The sequence below is a fragment of the Rhamphochromis sp. 'chilingali' genome (genome assembly GCF_963969265.1).
Source record: "Rhamphochromis sp. 'chilingali' genome assembly, chromosome: 5".
In the NCBI taxonomy this organism is placed as follows: Eukaryota; Metazoa; Chordata; class Actinopteri; order Cichliformes; family Cichlidae; genus Rhamphochromis; species Rhamphochromis sp. 'chilingali'.
Window position 1 is genome coordinate 32,258,239 of NC_137932.1, and position 20,086 is coordinate 32,278,324.

The 20,086-nt window shown below is 39.6% G+C and overlaps 1 protein-coding gene across 2 annotated transcripts; it reads right to left on the minus strand.

The window, feature by feature from the left end:
* Positions 1-561: 561 nt before the first annotated feature.
* lbr (lamin B receptor) lies at positions 562-19,196 on the minus strand. Of its 2 annotated transcripts, none has more exons than XM_080882939.1 (14): positions 19,052-19,196; positions 14,290-14,464; positions 13,584-13,799; positions 7,636-7,719; positions 6,700-6,886; positions 6,303-6,499; positions 6,123-6,177; positions 5,679-5,873; positions 5,475-5,578; positions 4,462-4,587; positions 4,173-4,341; positions 3,991-4,071; positions 3,456-3,578; positions 562-2,477 (listed from the first exon to the last, which is right to left on the minus strand). In XM_080882939.1, the coding sequence occupies exons 2-14, from the start codon at positions 14,458-14,460 to the stop codon at positions 2,317-2,319; spliced, it is 1,869 nt and encodes a 622-aa protein (XP_080739065.1). In that variant the 5' UTR covers positions 14,461-14,464; positions 19,052-19,196; the 3' UTR covers positions 562-2,316. The 2 variants fall into 2 exon arrangements, with proteins under 2 accessions (XP_080739065.1, XP_080739066.1); XM_080882940.1 differs by lacking the exon at positions 19,052-19,196 and adding an exon at positions 17,621-17,639.
* Between the last annotated feature and the right edge of the window lie 890 nt (positions 19,197-20,086).

Below are 20,086 nucleotides of genomic sequence, written 5' to 3' on the forward strand. Positions count from 1 at the left end.
TAAATGGGAGAATCCAATAAAATGAAGGCTCACGGTTTGTTTGTTTTTGTTTTTTTGCCCTTTATCACCGTTCCTCTTCCCCGCTGTTTTTCTTTCTCCCTTTTCTTTCCCTCAGTCATGTCTGTCCTGTGAGTAGCAAGTGAAAATAAAATAAAAAATTAAAACAAAGGTGAATCAAATAGACCAATACGGCAAGGCTGGGATGGTCCATTTGGTAAAGTAAATCCGTTGGGAATCTTTCTTTGCCTTTAGACAATAATTGTGATGGCAAAAGAACCAAACGGGACAGGTGAAGAAAAAAAAAAAAAAAAAAGAAGGCTCACTTGGACAGATATCCAATGCAGAGCCCTAGGACGTCAAATGTCTAATCCAAGCTGTATGTGACATCTCACCCAGCCATACAAACCTCCCGATATGGAGCAAGGCTGAAACACCTTCCTGTCCAGTCTGTTCTGGGAGAGAGACACTCACTTATGTCTCATTAAAGCCAGCCACCAACATTTCTGTTAATATTGCAGATGCCCTCTTTTCAAATGAAATAAACAAATACAGACAAGAAAATGAAATACTGTAATTCTTTATTTCATGCCGCAACATTTGTACAGATTAGCTTTGTCCCAGTTGCTGTCACAGAACTGATAGGCAGCTTCCTGGACTAGTTAATATTCTTATTTATTGCTGTCATATATCAAAATACATCCAAAGTATTGCTCACCAGTCACAGTCAAAGCAAACAAGTTTTGTATTACCACAATGGGTCCTGGAGCAAAGAGAATGGTCAACGTCTCAAGGATCAGACTTAATTGTTTTCCCCTCTCTAATCAGGTGAAGAGTATATACACCTTTCTAAAACCCTTTACTCAATTCTGAATTTGTCTAGAACCATGGCAGATCTAAGTGTGGAAACAGTGGCCTACAGTGGTCAAAATTAAAAAGCAACATTAAATATCTAATGAGAAACATTACTGGCATTACTACTTTTACTTACTTTAATTAAAACATGATTAAAAAATATTTACATGGTATTCAGTCAGAACAGCATAAAAAAAAAAAAAAAAAAAAAGCTACCCAATGGAGTTATCTATTGCTACTTGTATTATCGCCTACAGTTGCACAGGCATAAAAATACTTAATTTGGATTTGAAAATGCACAGGTTACAAATGCTTACACAGTCGACTGCTCCTCATGTTGTCACAGTATAAACTTCACTAAGTGGTCACTGTCAGCTGACCTGGCAAGTTAAAGCTTGAAAAGATAAAAACACCAAATTGATGTGACACTGCAGAGAAATCATCACCCAGAACACGATGAGGCAAACATCTAGAAATAACTGTGGGAAATGTGGGGAGGTGAAAAAAAAAAACAAACAAAGTTCCATCACCTGTGATGTGGACACTTGCCACATGTTCATATTAGAAAATTACATATTCACAAGTTTATGTCATGTAGCTGTGACATTACACTCATAATTACACACACTGCCTCCCAGAGAGCACCAAGGAGGAAGAAGTGGACAGTGAGTGAATCTGAGGTAGCAAAGCCAAATTTAAACACTTTGGAAGTGATCACGCAAAAAGAAAGAAAGAAAAAAAAAAAAAAAAAAAAAAATGCTTTGACGCATTAGTGCATTTTTCTCAAAGCCTCTAATACCATTTTTACAATTTCAAATCAAAACTAGATCTCTCTATAAAAGTATTCACATCAAAATTAAGACAAAACTTTTCTAATCTGACTTTCTGACAACATCCCTGGTCCTGAGAAGAAACACGAGTCCTAGTTCCACTGTACAGCTTATCAGAGAGGGGTAGCATGTTTCCATCCCATCCTTCACAATATGCACAAGCCACAGAATTCCTAACAGGAAGCCATACTTACAAAATCATCTGTATTAGCCAAGCTGATGCTGTAAAATTTTTAGAATTGGGGCACAGTAACATGTCCCAAAAACATAAGCATAAGCATGTGGTGTGTTATTCTTTAAGTATAAAAACAAAATATGTATATACAAAAATATACATCCTAACAAGACATTCCTAGCAGAGGCGTTTCATTTTTCCCCTCGTTTTGTAAACTTTTATGTATACATTTTAATTTTTTTTTAATTATAAAAAAGGCAATTTTCAAAAACTCAATATCATGATCATCAAAAATTCAGTCCTCCTTCAGTTCAGAATTAAGCAATCAAAAAAATAAAAAGTACAAAAGGTCAAATCGGTCAATCCATTCATATTTTGGGAGCCTTCACACAGCTGTTTATACTGGGTTTAAAACAAACAAAAAATGTCCTCAGCTCTGAGTGTCCAGGGTCGATTTCCTCAGTAGACGCGGGGGATGATCCGGTAGCGGACAGTTCTGCAGTACTCGTCCCATGCCGAGCCGTACTTCCTCCTGCACTCGCTCATGTCACGCGAGTCTCGGTGTACAAGCAGGATGATGAAGTAGATCATGTAGTACCACGGCAGGAGGTGGCTGAAACCTGCAGTGACAAAACATCGCTTTAGCCTGACTGTACTCCAGAACATTTTTTTCCCAAGTTAATATCAGAAACATTAGAGAGACACTCAAGACAAATGGAAACATTCACAGATTAACTACGACGTCCAGGGAAAAGTTAAAAAACTTTTGGAGCAGAATTGAGTCTTTAAACCAGATTACACCATGGCAATGTGCAGTTTTTATGTCCCTGTGAGGATTCAAACTAGTACCAAACATCACATTGTGTTCACCTGAGGGCAAACCAACACAATGAGAGACTGAACTACTTACATGGGCACATTAATTTCAACATGAGATTTTCCCTTTGCACACATCACAAAATGAACAACTGAAATAAATAATAAACACAGAATTTCAAAACTATTGAATAGATATTTGATGCCATGAGTCTCTTGAAGAAGTCTTCTTCAAGAGAAAAAACACTGACAGAGCTACCAGATAAACAGGTAAAGCTTTGAACTCTGTGGTGCAGGAAGTAAAGATGGATGGCAGTGGAGCTGCTTTGTTTTCCCACTTAAAAATTATTAGTTGGATTGTTGCAAAACAAATATGTAATCAAATTTACTGACAGCCCACTATGTAAAGGAGCTGCAGTTTACCATTAGTTTACAGATCACCCCCACACAATGGTCGCCCCTCTCTGGGCTTGGTTCTGCAGGAGGTTTCTTCCTGTTAAAAGGGACTGCTTCCCTCCTATTGTAACAAAAGTGCTGGCTCACAGGGGGGCTGTCTGATTGTTGGCGTTTTCTGTTTTATTGTTGGGTCTTTACCTTACAATATAAAGCACCTTAAGGCGACTTGTTTTGATTTGGTGCTATATAAAAATGACATGAACTTAAAAATAATAGGGTGCTTCTGTGCTGCTACAAACTCCTCTGCCTGTCCTGCTCTCGACTTGTTTTGTATTTAGCATCCTACATTCTTTATTACATTAACTGTAAATGCCAAGCAAACTCACCACAGGGTAGGGACCAGGCCAGAGCCATGATGAGGTCTCCCAAATAGTTAGGGTGGCGAACCACTCCCCACCAGCCAGAGACCAGCAGACTTTTCCCTGTAGCTGTAGGGATCGTTTTCAAATCTGGAGAGACAACAAGAATAAAAAGATGACTGAATAGTACCAACATGTACTGAGAAACATGCAATAACTCATTTGTGTTTCATTTCATTTTCTCTTTATGTAATGTTGATAATTAAGATTTAGGCCATTCTAACACTGCATGAGATTGCTGTTTAGACTGACGAGTATTATAAACTGAATGAAAAAAAAAGGACTGGGTACCATGTGGGCAATAGAACCCCATCAGCCTTCAACAGCTGAGGGGTTAATTTAAAAAAACAAAAAACACAATCAGAAAAAAAATGTGTATTTAGTGGACCATTTCATCTTAGTACTATTACCTCAGACAATAAAGAATGTTCATCAGGAAAAGAAACATGAGCCTGTTGCATAAACGAGACTTAATTTGGGATAAGCCCACAGGAGAACTTACGGGACAGTTTAGGGTTGGATGGGTTTCTCCTGAAGGCATTCTTCTCAGAGTTAGATTTTCTGAAGATATAGAAGCCAATCACTGAAATACAGAGAGAAAGGACACAAACACCAGAATGACTCAGCAAAATATTAAAAACATATGAAGAGGGTGAGTGAATTCAGTTTCATGCTCTCCCTCACATTTGAGTGTGACGATGGCTATGACTGCTGGCAGGCTCAGGGCGTTGGGATGGAGGACCAGGTAATACGCTTGCAAGGTGTACGTAAAAGGAACCCACACCAGATCACCAAAAGCCAACATGAAGCCAAAACCATCATGCATCAAGTCCATGGTGGTCAGGATAGCCTCCTGGGAAACAAACACATTCATTTGGTCTGAACAACAGATAGACTGGCAAGTTTACAACCTGTGAACCTGACCAGTTACTTCGTGTAAAATTGGCATAGAAAAATACTCTGCTGAGCTTACCTCATTCCAGAGGCCGTCCACCACGTAGAGCAGCTGGAACAGGTTCACTAGGATCATGGCATATGATGGAGCATCAAGATTGTGCTTCTTCATCTCAGCCAACGCCATGGCAAAGTTGATCAAACACTGCACACATAAAACACACAGAACTAAAATTATTAGGAAAGATTCCTGATCACCCGTAATGCAGAACTGCCATTTGTGGAGAACGCAAAAAATGTTAAAATGTGTGGGAAAACCTAATGCTGAGGCAGCATCAAAGCAGCATACTTTAAACTACTGAGGTTTTGTAGACACATGACCACCAACCAAGTGACATTAACTTTAGCTGCCATCTTGGACATGTAACAACAAAGGATGACATGAATAAGGCCATATTCACGCAGGTGTGACCAGTCAGGGATACCCCTGAGATACAATATTATACCAGTTTTCCTACCAACCAGTGGTTGCTACACATCCAATACGCCCAACAACTCTTGAGTCACTTGCGAAACCACAAAAGTCCACTGTTCTGTCTCTCCCTACCCATCTCACCTCATATCTCCATAAGTGTCATCAAGATTAACAACCTTTCCACTCCTTGTACTCTTTATAGCTGCCCTCACTTCTTCATTCACTAACTGTCGTTTATCGGTCTCTTATGTATCATTTTCTTTATTCATGAACTCCTCAAAGGACTCATTCCATCTTCTTAACACACTTTACTTAGTCAGTAGTACATTTCTATCACTTTCCCTAACCATCCTAACCTAAACTTAAAAAAATAAATTTAAACGATTCAAAGATATTCAGCTCAATATAGAAGGAACGTCTTTCTTCTTTAAATCAAATCTAAACTGATGCTCTAATTTAACCCTACAGCAGCAGACAGACACAAGGAACTCTTTTAGTAATATCAGATGACTTAAATTTAAAAGGTATTTCCCTGGATGGCCAGCAGAGAGCACAATGTGTGCTTCAGACTAATTTTAAACAGATGAAGCAGAACTAATGAAACAAAGACAACCCACCCAGCCAATGAGTCCAGGGCGCATCTCACAGAAGAATTTCAGATCAAAGTTTTTGATGCGGGGATTAAGTTCACGTCCTTTGAAAAAGTCATAAACCACATTGCCTGGAGAAAAGACAGAAGCAAACTCAAGGTCTGCTGATTTACATAAACTGGCAAATTAAACAGATGAAGGGGCACAACAGAATGTACGCAATCTTCTTACCCGAGTTTCCCCCCAGTGCCAGCTCTTCTGAGGCGGCATAGCGAGAGCGAACATACAGGTAGATGCTGAGCAGGACGGAGATGATGAAGGTGGCAGTCGCCAGCTGGAGGAAGTGGCTGTGGATGTAGGTAAGATCAGCACCCTGGTGCACTGCTACTGCCACCACTATAGCACTCACCATTATGGCAAAGAAACCTGGAGGTACACACAGAGGCCGAAAAAAATATACTGAAGACCACAACTAGAATAATAATAAATATCATGACACAAATAAATGACTATAGTTCTTTACTATAAACAGTGTAGCACAAAAAAAAAAAAAAAAAAAAAAAAAAGGACAGAGACATTTATTGGTTCAGATGAAGCTACAGTTACAAATGAGTGATCGTCAATGACGTGACTTAGTAGTATGTTCTTATTGGGAGTGGCTTCACACAGACTCACCATTGGTTCTGTACTTCAGCCTCACTCCAGACCTCAGTGGCATGCCCTCACTCAGCTAGAGAAAAAGAGACAAACACCAGCAGCACTTTAGTGGAGCCACTTGGAAAAAGACAGATTGAAGTTGAAAGCCAAACATCAACTTAGGGTTTCTATTTAAAAATTTCAGATCTTCTCACTCACTTTTCCAACTGGCAGGATGTAAAGCAGTGCCTGAAATAAGATCCAGAGGATGACAAAGCAAAGAGCCTGGGCATCCCAGAAGGTGTCAAGTGGAGGCAGAGGAGGGGGGGCGTTGATCAGACTGGGGTCCGTTAGGTTGCCTTGAAGTATTACAAAGAGAACCCAGGCTGGCAAGAAGAGCAGCCAGAAGTACGCTCCTGTAGGCAAGACAAGAAACAGCAGGAATATTAACAATATCAGTTTGGTCAGGTTCAGCTTTTCCTCGGCATCTCTACCACCATGCTCCGATAGATAGTTAATTTTTTGTGTGTCTAACTGATTACAAATACACAGAGTTCGTACAAGCTCACAGAAGTGAGGCTGTGGCATGAAAATGCATTTTTTCCCATCCTCCTACCCATCTTCCCTCCAAAGTCGAGTGGGGCAGAGGGGATGGTGGATGGGGCTGCAGCCTCCTTAGCCTTTTTTTCTGGCTGATCTGGTTTGGCTTCAGCTGGTTTGGCATCTCCGTCAGCCTTCCTACGGCGTAGATTATAAGGGCCTTGGTTTTTCTCAGACTCTGCCTCCACCTTAGCTTCAGACTTCTGGAATAAGATTTTGGGTTATTTAGAATTGGACACAAGTCAACAATTCATATTAATACAACTCAAAAGCATAACAATTTCAGCCAATCAGTAGGATAATGCAATCCAACCATTTGCATCTCATACAGAGGAAATCGATAGAACAAGAAACAAAGTTACTAATATCGAAATATCACAACACAAAACTGCCTACACCTACAAGCCTACACTACTACCTACACTGACAAAATACATGAATGAAATAATTAGGAGATTAAGTGTCTTAGCCCAATAAAGATCATTGCCATTTGCTGCTATGAAAAGAACATCTTTTTTCCAGCCAGAAAACAACAAATAAACTGTCAGAAATCTGCAGTAAATAAACATTAAAGTCAAAGAAGAAAAAGTTTTATATCTTAACTTAAATGCGGCACAGATTACTGCACACAGGACTTTAGACTGTCAGAAACAGGCACAGTAAAGAGGCAGCACATGCTAGTGCAACATGTGACTAGTTAAATGAAGTACAGTCTTGTGAGAGGAGCCCCCCCTCAGAAAACATACATGGGCCCCCGACGTGCATGCATCATGACATTCCATCAGCTGCAACTTACCTCAGAGCCTTTTAGTTCTGTTTAAAACCTTTTCACTTGGAGTGGTCTGCACAAATGTTCTTCTATGAGCCAATTATTTTGAGACACTTGAACCTTTTTAAATAAAAGTTTTGACACGTTTTTTGGGTTTTTTTTAAATTGCAAGACAAAACTCACCTCAATCACTTTGCTAGCAGTGTTATTCTCCTCTTTCTTTTCATGCTTATTGTTGCTACTGTTCTCTGCTGCCTTTGTCTGTTCCTGCTCAGCAAACAATGGAGGGTGATTGATGGAAATGACAGAGACAAAAACAAAAGAAAATAAAAAACAATGTGAGGAACATACAGAGGGAGTGTGATTGTGTTATGGTCAAACACCAGAATGAATGACTCACAATTTCCCCACAAGGACAAGGTACTGATGAATTAGGACATTTGATAATGGACTGGATCTTGCCAGAAATCTGTGGGCTATTTCACAGTTAATGGGACAACTTCTGTACCGCACACATTTTTTAAAATGTATTTTGGGTAGGGATGTTCCTGGCAACAAATCTACAGTTGTCTAAACGAGGGGAAAAACCCAAACATTTGCATTAGTCCAGTCATCACGTTCCTTGTTAACCAAATCATGTTTTAAGTGTAACTGAAATGTGTGTCACCTGAATTTCCATTCTAGTATTTCACACCCTGGTGCATAATTTGGCCAAATCTGTGGGCACTATAATGTCTTTGAACCGGTAACTTGTGTTGTACATTAATAAACTAAGAATATTTTTATCTGTCTGGCATTAGCAATGGCAGCAATGTTTACATATCTAGTTTTGCACATCCTTTGTACAAGGAGAATCCACAGTACACATTACAATCTCATGCTATGGCACACTAAGTAGCACTCTCCACAAAAAAGAAATATATAAATAAATAAATCACTACAAGTGAAATAATATACTCATGTGGCAAAGTGAAATAGCAGAACTTCATTAAGCACACAACCACTATCAACAAAAAAAATTAAAAAAATTAAAAAAAATGAACCCATTGGTCCAGGACCTTATGAAAGATTACTATAACTGAAACTGAAAGCAATGTAGACAAGTGCTGCTCTTAGCGTGGAGACGACTGTCATCTAGTCACAGTTCACTTTTATCGTTGCAAGCGTCTCATGAAGTACTTAGTGCGTCCTTAGCTTTCTGCTTCTTAATTCTTCAATTTCCAACTCCAAATATTATCTGGACACATTTTTGACTGATTGCATCGTTTGATGGGTGTCAAGTTTTATGAAGGGTGACTTTGACAAGACTATGTCTGTCTAAGCAACCCACTGGCAAACGGCATTGCAGTGAAATGATTGATATAATGATGATAATAATAATAATAATACATTTTATTTATAGGCACCTTTCAAGACCTTCAAGGTCACCTTACATTAATACAAAATAATTAAAAACAAAAGGTAAAGACAACAAAAAACAACTATAAAAGCTAATTAAAGTAAAAAACAGAATAAGACTGAGGCATGATGAAGTGTATGCAATTCTGAATAGATGGGTTTTAAGATGTGATTTAAAAGTAGAGAGAGGGAGTTTGTAGTCCAGAAATCTGGTGGATGTGTTCTAAAGTCTCACGGCAGAACAACTAAAGGCTCTGAGTCCCATGGTAGTCAGGCGAACAGGTGGAACAGATAGAAGGGACTATATAACACTGATATAGTCAGGTAACTAAAGAAGAGACTCTCTATATGTAGTATGTCTTCATTATAACAGTTACCTGCATTTATACGCTTTCTGCTGGCATTCTTCAACTTCTCCTTATCATGTTTTTGACAATCACTAATATTCTATAGTGCTCCTCCCCTTTGAGAGTGTGGACGCTTCATCTCTTTGCTCTTGAATGCTTTGCTTCTTATATTGATTTTTATGCTGATTTTTTCCCTTTTTTTTTATTATTAATACTGCTATTACAGTATTATTAAATACTGTAAACTCTCTGAATGCAGCTGTATTCATCAGTGGACCTGTACCGCCGGTCAGAGGAGGAGACGAGAGATTCAGCAGGTTGTTTACACTGAATAAATGGCTTATATCAGCATGTGCTGACCACTCAGTGCACTTTATCGACAACTTTAATATTTTTTGGGAACGCAGGCATCTGTTCAAAGCAAATGGATTTAATTTTAACAAGTCAGGGGTGAAACTGTTCACCTCCAACTTGTTTTATTCCATACGTCATCCATCCGTGCTTGGTGCCAAGGCTGAGATAAACGAGGAGTTATCTCATAAAGAGGAACAAACAGTACTCCAAGAACAGACAAAGCCCAGCAGAAACCTTGAGGAGGAGCTCCATTTGCCCCCACCCGGGAAGAGCCTCAGAAAGGAGAGACATCCATGGCATCTGAGGAAGAGCCTCAGAAAGGAGAGACATCTAAGGCAAGAAGAGGGGTCCCTATTTGCCTCCAACTCTCTCAACAACACCAACAACCAGGACAAGGGACCACGACCTTCCCCAGTCCCCCAAACCCCTGACAGGCCATCACCCTCCTCCCCCTCCCTTTCTCCCTCCTCCCCACACCTGAAATTCACTGAGGAGATGATGGAGCGGGTCAATGCTGGGCTCAGATCTACCCCCCGTCCCAATCCCTTTTTGTCCCCCATAAACCCCCCACCAGAGCGGCCAAAGGTTCGCCATCGAGCCCCACCCTCAACAGAGCAATCGAAGTCACATTGCCCAGCCTCGCCCCCCTTAGTTCCTCTTCATGCCCTGTCTCCGCAGTCTGATGTGTGATGTGTGAAGGGTCCGGGCTGTGAGGATTATGGCAGTGATGACTTTTCCCAGGAGAAGCTGGGACCCTGTTTATTAGAAGGTTTTAAAATTTCTGTACTTTTAGGTGACAGGAGACATGTGGCCTGGTCAAAACACAGAGAGCTGCACTCTAAAAGATCTTTAAACATAGTAAACATACCTTGTGTGCCACAGACTGCTCCCAAACACGAGGGGACAAGTAATACCTCTAAAACACTTAAGTTGGCTTTATTAAACATTAGATCTCTAGCTGGGAAAACATTTTTAATTAATGATTTAATCACTGAGCACAGCCTTGATTTTATGTTTTTAACTGAAACTTGGTTGGACCAAAGTAACAGTGGAGCTGTTCTCATCGAGACGACCCCTCCTAACTACAGTTTTATCAGTGAGGTCAGGGCGAGCAGGAGAGGAGGAGGGGTTGCTGTCTTATTTAATGAATCATTTCAATGTAAGCAGCTATCTCCTGGAAGTTTTCAGTCTTTTGAATATGTGGCTTTACAGCTGAAGGCCCCATCCAAAGTTGTGTTTCTTAATGTTTACAGGCCTCCCAAATACTGCACAGACTTTTTTAATGACCTCAGTGAACTGCTGTCTGTGATCTGTGTTGATTTTGACTGTGTAATTATTGCTGGGGATTTTAACATTCATGTGGACAACCCTCAGGACAAAGGGACTAAAGACCTGAGTAACACTCTGGGCAACTTTGGGCTGACTCAGCATGTAACAGAGGCCACACATAATAGAGGACACACTCTTGACCTACTGATCTCCAAAGGCCTGAGCATTTCAAAGGTTACTGTGTCTGATGTGGGCCTGTCTGATCATTACTGTGTTTTCTTTGAAAGTAAAATCTCAGCCCACACAAATATATCAACAACAGTGATCACAAAACGGTGTATAACTGAACACAGTAGTGCAATTTTTAACCAGGTCTTCCCATTAACACCTGACCTGCCCAGAGGGTCAGTCAATGAGCTCGTCAATAGCTTCAATGCTAACATGTTAAATGTAATGGACACTATTGCTCCCATTAAGGTGAAGGTTATCTCTGGAAGGAAAAAGTCTCCATGGAGAAACTCCACACTGGTGAAAAATGAAAAAAGAGAGTGTAGGAAAGCTGAGCGCAGATGGAGAAAAACAAACCTCCAGGTTCATTATGACATTTATAAAGAGAAACTTCACAATTATAATTTACAACTGAGGAATGCAAGGAGGTCCTACTTCTCTGACATCATCACTAAAAACAGCCATAATGCTCGGGTCTTATTTTCTACAGTTGACAGGCTAACAAACCCTCCTGTGTCAGTGGCAGCTGAACTTCATTCGACCATGGCCTGCAATGACTTTGCCAAATTCTTCACTGAAAAAATCCAAAAAATTAGACAAGCAATTGGTACATCAACAGCAGATCCAGGATATGTACTGTGTCCACCAAAAAACTGTTTAAACACCATGAAACAGTTTCAACCTATTAACAGCAAAGACCTGGAGGACATCTTAGGTCAACTGAACTCCTCCTCCTGCTGTTTAGATGTCCTGCCAACAAGTTTTTTCAAAAAGGTCTCAAAGACTTTAGAGTCAGACCTGTTACAGATCGTCAACTTTTCTTTATTATCAGGTGTGTTTCCAGAATCACTAAAAACTGCTGTAATCAAACCTATACTGAAAAAGGACAATCTTGACAAGACGCAAATGAACAACTACAGGCCGATCTCAAATCTCCCGTTTTTAAGTAAGATCATTGAAAAAGCAGTTTCTCAACAGCTCAGTTACTTCTTAAAACAGAATAATTGCTACGATGCCTTCCAGTCAGGTTTTAGACAGAACCACAGCACTGAAACCGCTCTGACAAAAGTGTTTAATGACATATGTCTGAACACAGACAGTGGAAAAATGTCAGTCCTAGTTTTACTGGATCTCAGTGCAGCATTTGATACAGTTGACCACAACATATTACTCAAACGACTGGAGAACTGGACAGGTCTTTCAGGAACTGTACTAAACTGGTTCAAAACATACGTAGAAAACAGGAAATACTTTGTATCAATAGGTAACTTCACATCTGAGCAGACAAGTATCACATGTGGAGTTCCCCAAGGTTCCATCTTGGGACCCCTTCTGTTTAACATCTACATGCTCCCACTGGCACAGATTATAAACAACAACAAAATAAACTATCACAGCTATGCAGATGACACACAAATATATATCACAATGTCACCAGGAGACCGAGGCCCTGTACAGGCTCTTGGTAAATGCATTGAGGAAATCAATGACTGGTTGTGCCACAATTTTCTCCAGCTAAACAAAAACAAAACTGAGGTAATAGTCTTTGGCGCCAAAGAAAAACGATTACAGGTCACCAGAGAACTTCAATCTATACATCTAAAAACCACAAACCAGGCGAGAAATTTGGGTGTAGTGATGGATGCAGACCTAAACTTAGAAAAACACATTAAGACAATAACAAAGTCAGCTTACTATCACCTCAAGAATATATCAAGGATAAAAGATCTGATGTCTCAACAGGACCTGGAAAAACTAGTCCATGCATTCATCTTTAGTAGGCTTGATTACTGTAACAGCATCTTTACAGGTCTACCTAAAAAAAAAAAATCAGTCAGACAACTACAGCTCATTCAGAACTCTGCTGCTCGAGTCCTCACTAAGACCAAAAAAGTGGACCACATCAGTCCAGCTCTGAGGTCCTTACACTGGCTGCCTGTCCGTCAGAGGATAGACTTTAAAGTTCTGATGCTGGCCTATAAAGCTCTGAATGGTTTAGGACCAAAATACATCAATGACCTCCTGACCCAGTATGAACCATCCAGATCCCTCAGGTCATCTGGATCCGGTCTTTTATCAGTTCCCAGAGTCAGAACCAGACACGGAGAAGCTGCATTCAGCTTTTATGCTCCTTATATCTGGAACAAACTCCCAGAAAGCCTCAGATCAGCTGAAACACTCAGTTTATTTAAATCCAGGTTGAAGACTCACCTGTTCTCAGCTGCATTTGAATAAAGCACCAAATCCACACTTTAAGCTTAAATTTCAAAACTTACATTTAACTACTGATTTTATCTACTGTTCTGATTTTATCTGTTTTGATTTTATATACTGTTGTTTGTTTGTTTGTTTGTTAACTAGTTAGTTAGTTAGTTTATTTGCTTGTTTTATTCAATTTTAAATCATGCTTTTTATTTGTTCTTGTTTCTAATGTCTCTGTAAAGCACTTTGAATCACCTTGTTGTTGAATTGTGCTATACAAATAAACTTGCCTTGCCTATAATCAGACAATGACAAGGCAGCATAAGCACTTACCACAGGGCTGAGCCTCACTTCCACTGTATCCTTCAGTCTGGTATCTCTGCGAGAAGACGGTGTACTCTCTGTGATTGCTGTTGCAGCGACAGCTGCCGCTGTACGAGATGACGAACGACGTGTGGTCCTTGCCGGGGAGCGTGAACGGCTGCGACGGCGGGCTGGTGAGCGGGAACGAGAGCGAGAACGGGAGCGGGTCTGGAAACCAGTGACGCTCTGAGGGAAAATAACAATCGGGAGGAGAGAAAAAACTGAAAGGGGACTGCTATACGTTTATCATTTAAAAAATGTTGCAAAGATTAAAAACTGAGGCTGAATTTTCACAGAGCATCATCTTACAGTTGAAATATATTCCTGACCATACCCACGACAGTTCTAAAACGTAACTATTAGTAGAATGCTACAGACATTACAGCTACAGTGATCCCTTTTACATGACTTAATAACTGCATACCAGTATCATCACTGATTAACAATCCAGTCTGTGTTTTCTCTTTTATCTTTCCTTTAGAACAAAAATATAACTAATTTAAAGCATTAGCGCTTCATGGTTTGAACCTACACCCACAGTGGTTAATGTGCAGATCTGACTTCAATGTTGAGAAAAGAAAAAAGAAAAAGAAAAAAAGAATTCACAATAAAGCACTCAGTGAAACCGAGTGAAGAGTCAGCTGCAGTTCACAAGAGCACGTGACTCTGATCCTACCTTAATGTCTTGCTCCTTGAGCTCCAGCTCTGTACCATCTTTGTAGATGACAGTGTAGAGCTGGCTTTTGGAATCAAAGCCCAGCACCTTGACCTGATAGTACAGGCTGCTGCCGGGCCAGCGGCCCATCACAGTGTCCCCTTTCTGGTACTTCACAGTAGGCATCTTCATTGACCTGACAAGGAGTTAATCAAAACAGAGCACGAGTTCAGTACAGAAGGAAGTACAACAAGCAGGGGAGAAAGTGGCTGAAAGTGAAACAGAGAGGACAAGAGAGAGGAGCAAAGAGACTTGACCAAACTGATAGGAGATATCAGGAAAAGCAGAGCAGGACTAACTTGTTAAATAATAATTAATTTAAACCTGCCACTGGTATTTACAGTAAGGCTCAATCATTTGAAGGAAAAAAAAAATAATAAAAAAAAAAAAATGGCCTCGTCACTGCAGGCGGCCCCTTCTGTCTCCTTTCGTACCACTGAAGCACAGCATATGAAAGACAACGAAGCTTGAAAGACAACAATAGCAGCATCTCAACATCTCAGTGCTTTCACTTTTACTTGACAGCTTTGGCAGCAACTTTGAACTTTTGATAAAGTGCAACGGTGGCCAGGCAATACATCTGTAGTGACTGATCTTAAATATCGTTAGTCATCTTAAGTTACTCTGATGCACCACAGTATGACAACGGTCTCAAAAACTTGAACATTCTCACAGAATGTGCTTTGCAAACACAGAATGGAGCAGCAGCAGCAGCATCGTGTTAGTGAGGTCCTGTTATGAAGCAGAATATTTTCACATAACCATCTTAACATTCTGAAGGCAAGAATGACAAGCCGATTTGCTGGATCCAACCAACAAATCAGACATTGTACATGACCGGTAAGCAACCTGTCATCCATCTACATGCAGTGTTTTTTGCTCCCTCTGTGTTTATTTTTTTATCCAAATTCTATAAACCACACTAAATGCTCAGCAGAAAAACACACCTAAAATACAGCATTATTACTAGTTACTCAGCTGAAAAGAAGACTTTTAGATCATCACTGCACTTATCAGTCTTATATTTCTCATGACCAAATATCAAGCAGATGTGAGAATAATGATAACACTGTCACATGGAGGAAAAACAATGAAGAATGTGGATTTTATAACCTAGTAATAAAAAGTTCTTAAAATGTGCTCTTAAAATGAGAATACGAGCTCTTCCAGTGTAAAAAACACAGCCTGTGGACACAGAGTGTAACCAGCTTTATCATCTTTCTGGACACTAGACCAGAATTTACAACATTAACAGGGTGATATATTCAATTAATCCTGTAACTAGCATTTAAAACCAGAAACCCAGCACTAAAGTGTCTACTGAAGTGACAGCAAACTTCCGTAAAACCACTGATTTCTCTCCCCCAGACAGAGTCACTGACCCCTGCTGGATTTACAAAGAATCCAGGTTTGAGGCTTTTCTGCACCAGAAGCTTAGACCATCTTTTATATACAGCCTATGTTTGCAAAGTACTGCAGGAAATATAATTCATAATGTAACTGCACAGTGCAATTGTATTGAGAAAATATTTAAACCAAAGATGGAGAAGATGTTGCTTAGAGCCGTGAGTCTAAACACGAACTTAATTAGAGGACGAAAAATAAAATTCCACTATAACTACAACCTGACCAGAGATAACTAGCCTGCTGTGGCCACTCACCAAAGATTTATGCTTCAAAAGAATTAAGGCAAAACATATCTAACCTGAGGACATCATAATACAAGGCTACATCCAAAGTTAAGGCTAAAACCCCAAACTACACAGGAATACAAAAAGTCCACCCTGTCATCACTTCTGGGGTTTTTTTGTTTTTGTTTTTTTGGCAGATGTGTGAAACCATCTTGGCAGAACAGGGGTGGTGCAGCAGCTTTCTGAGGTCATCCTCATATACAGAGGTTAAATGCCATTTTTGGCAACCAACTGTCAAGCTTGTTTCCTGTGTCTCCATTTATCCACCCAGTGATGTTATAGATATTCAGTTTACAATTTCACAATTGTATTAACTAACACTACGGAATGGCAAAATCCAACAGGAGTGCTCATCACTGGACACAAAGAGGAGGGCCAGGCAAAGTCAGCATTATAGAACATCAGTGACCTGGGAGGCTCAGTGTCTAGAAAACCAACACACTACTGCAGAATTGCTGACAAGTCTGTCCCTGCGAGGTTTATCCAGAGCTGTCTGTCCCAGTGGGTCGCTCCATTCAAGTCACAGCAACAGGCAAGGAATTTCACACAAACTGTCTCTGTATTCATGAATTTACTACTTTTGACCTGAACACGTATTCACTGGTTTACCTTTGCTGATAACCTCTTTAGGCAGCAAATTATCAGAATGCAGTTTAACTCTGTGACTTCTAATATTTAAATACTTATTTTATGGAAATAAAGCGTTTTAAGTTGTTTATTTTCCTTTGGTAGAAGTCAAGATATTTTACAATTGCAAATAAATAAAAACATTTTTTTAAATCCTGGTTTCCCTTTCTCATTAACCATTTTCTTGATAATAGTCTAGTACTGAAATGTTGAAAATTGCATATATTTCTACAACAGAATAATGGATCAGTACTTTAATAACCACATGAAAGGAATGCCAGACTTTACAGCATTCAAGAAGAGTTTTGGTTTCAAGCTTTAATCCCGATCTGTTCTGATAATAGTTTCAAACCACATACCCCAATGACAGCCAATGTCAGCAGTGATGCTAATTAAAATTCCATACTCCAGTAAATGGCATGTAGGATGTGCTTTGAGTTATTTTTGTTTTGTTTTTTTAACTTTACACAACATTTACTGAGATGTGACTGTCTCTATTGGTATATTATTGTATTGTTCTGAATGTCCTAATCTTACAATCTGAAACTAAAAAGTGAAACTAATAAAAACTGAATTAAAACCTTTGTAAATATTACAAATTAAATTGAAACAAGTACATTCACCAGGAATCTATCTGAAAGCAAAAAGTCAAACTATAGTGAAACGAAAATTAAAATATAAAATATAATAACTCTTTGAAAGTTGTACTTTCTACCATCAAACGTCAGAAATTAAGCATGGTGTACCCATCAATGAAATACTTTTTCTTCAACTTGACAATTAGTCTCTTGTTTGCCTTTATAATCACACAGTAACTCCACTAACTTACAAAGGCTCCAACTGTCCAATCACCACCGTTATAACAAAAAAAAGCAGGAAAAGTGATAAATTTCCACTGCTAACTGATCGAATCTTCGAAAAACACAAAAACCCACAGCATCTGCGCAAACACCCCATCTCACAACAGGACACACCCAAAGTATGTCCCAATGCTGCTTTCCTGGCTCGCGTGCAGGCTTCCATATGGGATATGTGGTGTCTCCTGACTGAGGAGAGTTCCCCCTCAGATCCCCCCTTTGGGCTGATGAAAGGATATGGCTATAACGTGGGTGGGGTTTAAAATAGAAGACAGGCAGCCACCCTATCCACCCCTCAGCTTTGTGCTGAAAACTGCCCCACCTGGTACGCAGTCCATTTGAAATGTAACATGCGAGTCAAGTTGTAAACTCACACCAAAAAGTTAGATAAGTCATCTAAAAGGACAAAGGGTATGTACTCGAGCATCTCTAGAGTAGGTCAAACCGAACCGTTTTATTTTGGTCCACATAAAAGGAAAGGCAGATAACCCACAGCAGCACAAACTTTACTCGGACTATTAAGGCGCCATCAAATGTCATGTTACTGCAGTGTGTAGACATACTGTAGTTCACACAGTCTTATACTGGTAAAAAGAATACTGAGTATAAACCGTATCACGACCGCACTCATGTGGCTTCAAATGTTAAAAAAGGCGCACTTTTGTATGCATTTTCCTCCTTTTTCACTCCCTTTAAATATATGCATTATACAATTATATACATATGTGTATGTGAGATATGACATACATGTGAATAACTGTCAAAGCGCCGCTTTTACTGATTGCTTTAACTGCAGTTTTTGCGCTTGGGCTAGTGGGGTAAGCGACACTTTTCACGTACCCTCAGATAACATAATGGTTTTTGCCAAAGTGCAGGAGCTGTTTCTTTAACGAAATACGCTAGCTTAGTTAGCTTCGAGATAGCGCGGATGCAACTACAAGCGACAGAAAAGGAAAGGAGGGAAAACGTCATGCATTCAAATACTTCTGGCGAAGAAAGCAAAAGCACCCGCCATAGAAACAATACGTGGGCACGCATGAATAAGTTCGGCAAAGCTAAACTCGCTGACGATAACGCAACAAACCCTTTAAAAAAGGACACACAGGCAGCTGAAATTACGACTGAGTTAAACGTTCACGTTACGATCGCTTAAAGACTATGTTTCACTACCGGGCACCGTCTAATTTCTGAACTGTCTATCGTTAATCTGCTTGTTGGCGAATAGCCCGAACAGAGGTGGGTAGTTAAATTCGCAGTTCCGCTTACCAAAACCGACAAACTCTAATAAAAACTTGACCTATCGAAGAGCAAGGTTACCACCACACGTTAAAACAAATTCGTCCAACTAATTTTTTTGGTTGTGGGTTTTTTTTCCCACTTCAACCAACAGAAACAAGATAACCTTTCAGAAATTAGCCAAAGCCTACAACGCCGTTATACGACCAGCTTGAGTTAGCTTCGGCTAAGCCCCAGTTTCCCAACAAAGAGAAACGTAAAGAGTAGTTGCTCTTTGCATTGCCAACACATGCAATTGGAAGACGGACTTACCTTAATATTGTGCGAATAATTCCAGTAAGTACAACTGCTTAAAATATCCCGATCACGACGACGAATTAATAAATTAAGCTTAATATTTTTAAAAACGAACTTTGCTAACGTTTGACGTAGAACTCGTTCTCCCTCCCTCTTCGGGCAAAACCCACCAGTGACTTCAAAGGCGCGAAGGCTTTCGATTGGTTAGTCCAGCGTTCATTTCAAACGACTCTGCGATTTCATTGGCTGTCGGTGGATTTTAACTGTGTTGGGATTGGCTTTGAGAGAGTCACGACTACTTTGTTTACCGGTATTAAATTACTGTCAGACAAAACAGCGGTATTGACAATAATATCCCAAATTAAACTGTGTATGTATAATATGAATACTTTTTGCTTCATAAACGCGAACATTCTGGAGGGCATAATGAAAATTATTATTATGAGACTAACAATGTTGGAATAAAAATAGTATTAATATAAACGTATTTTTCAAACTGTTAATACTTAACAGTTGCTATTTTTGTTAGTACAGCCTACTTTAACTGATTGCAGTAACAAAAAAATGCGGTAAAAGTGAATGGGAATCATTCACTTAATTCTCACTTTGCCTTGTCCAGGCAAAGGCTCTGGAGACACATGCTTTCACATAAGTCACCTGTGTGACATTGATTTTAATGCAGAGTTTATCACGATGCATTACAAAATCTCTGCATTTAAATTTACACGAAAATTGCATCACTATTTAGCAGTTAAGTTTTCTGTCATCAACTTCTTTTTTGCTGTAATAATGCAGCAACAGAAAACCCTTAAATCTGTGAGTCATAATGCATTTGCTTTCTCATCATAAAGATACCAATTAATTTTAGTACCCCTTCAAAAAGGTTTGGGCCTGTCTCCAATGGAAAATGACTAGGATTATAAAAAGTAAGGTTTATTTAAGTCAAGCATAAGCAAAAAGTCATGCTTATCAAATGTGTAGTCACTCACTAAAGACCTATTTTAACATGGGGAATAAATCCCCTGATAGGTCTTACTGAACCAGCTGACA

Coding starts and splice junctions, on each gene's coding strand:
- lbr (XM_080882939.1), bottom strand. CDS start 14,460: ATGAAGATGCCTACTGTGAAGTACCAGAAAGGGGACACTGTGATGGGC. Junction 6,500..6,699: donor CGACTTTGGAGGGAAGATGG/GTAGGAGGATGG, acceptor TCTTGCCTACAG/GAGCGTACTTCTGGCTGCTC. Junction 6,178..6,302: donor ACATCCTGCCAGTTGGAAAA/GTGAGTGAGAAG, acceptor CTTTTTCTCTAG/CTGAGTGAGGGCATGCCACT.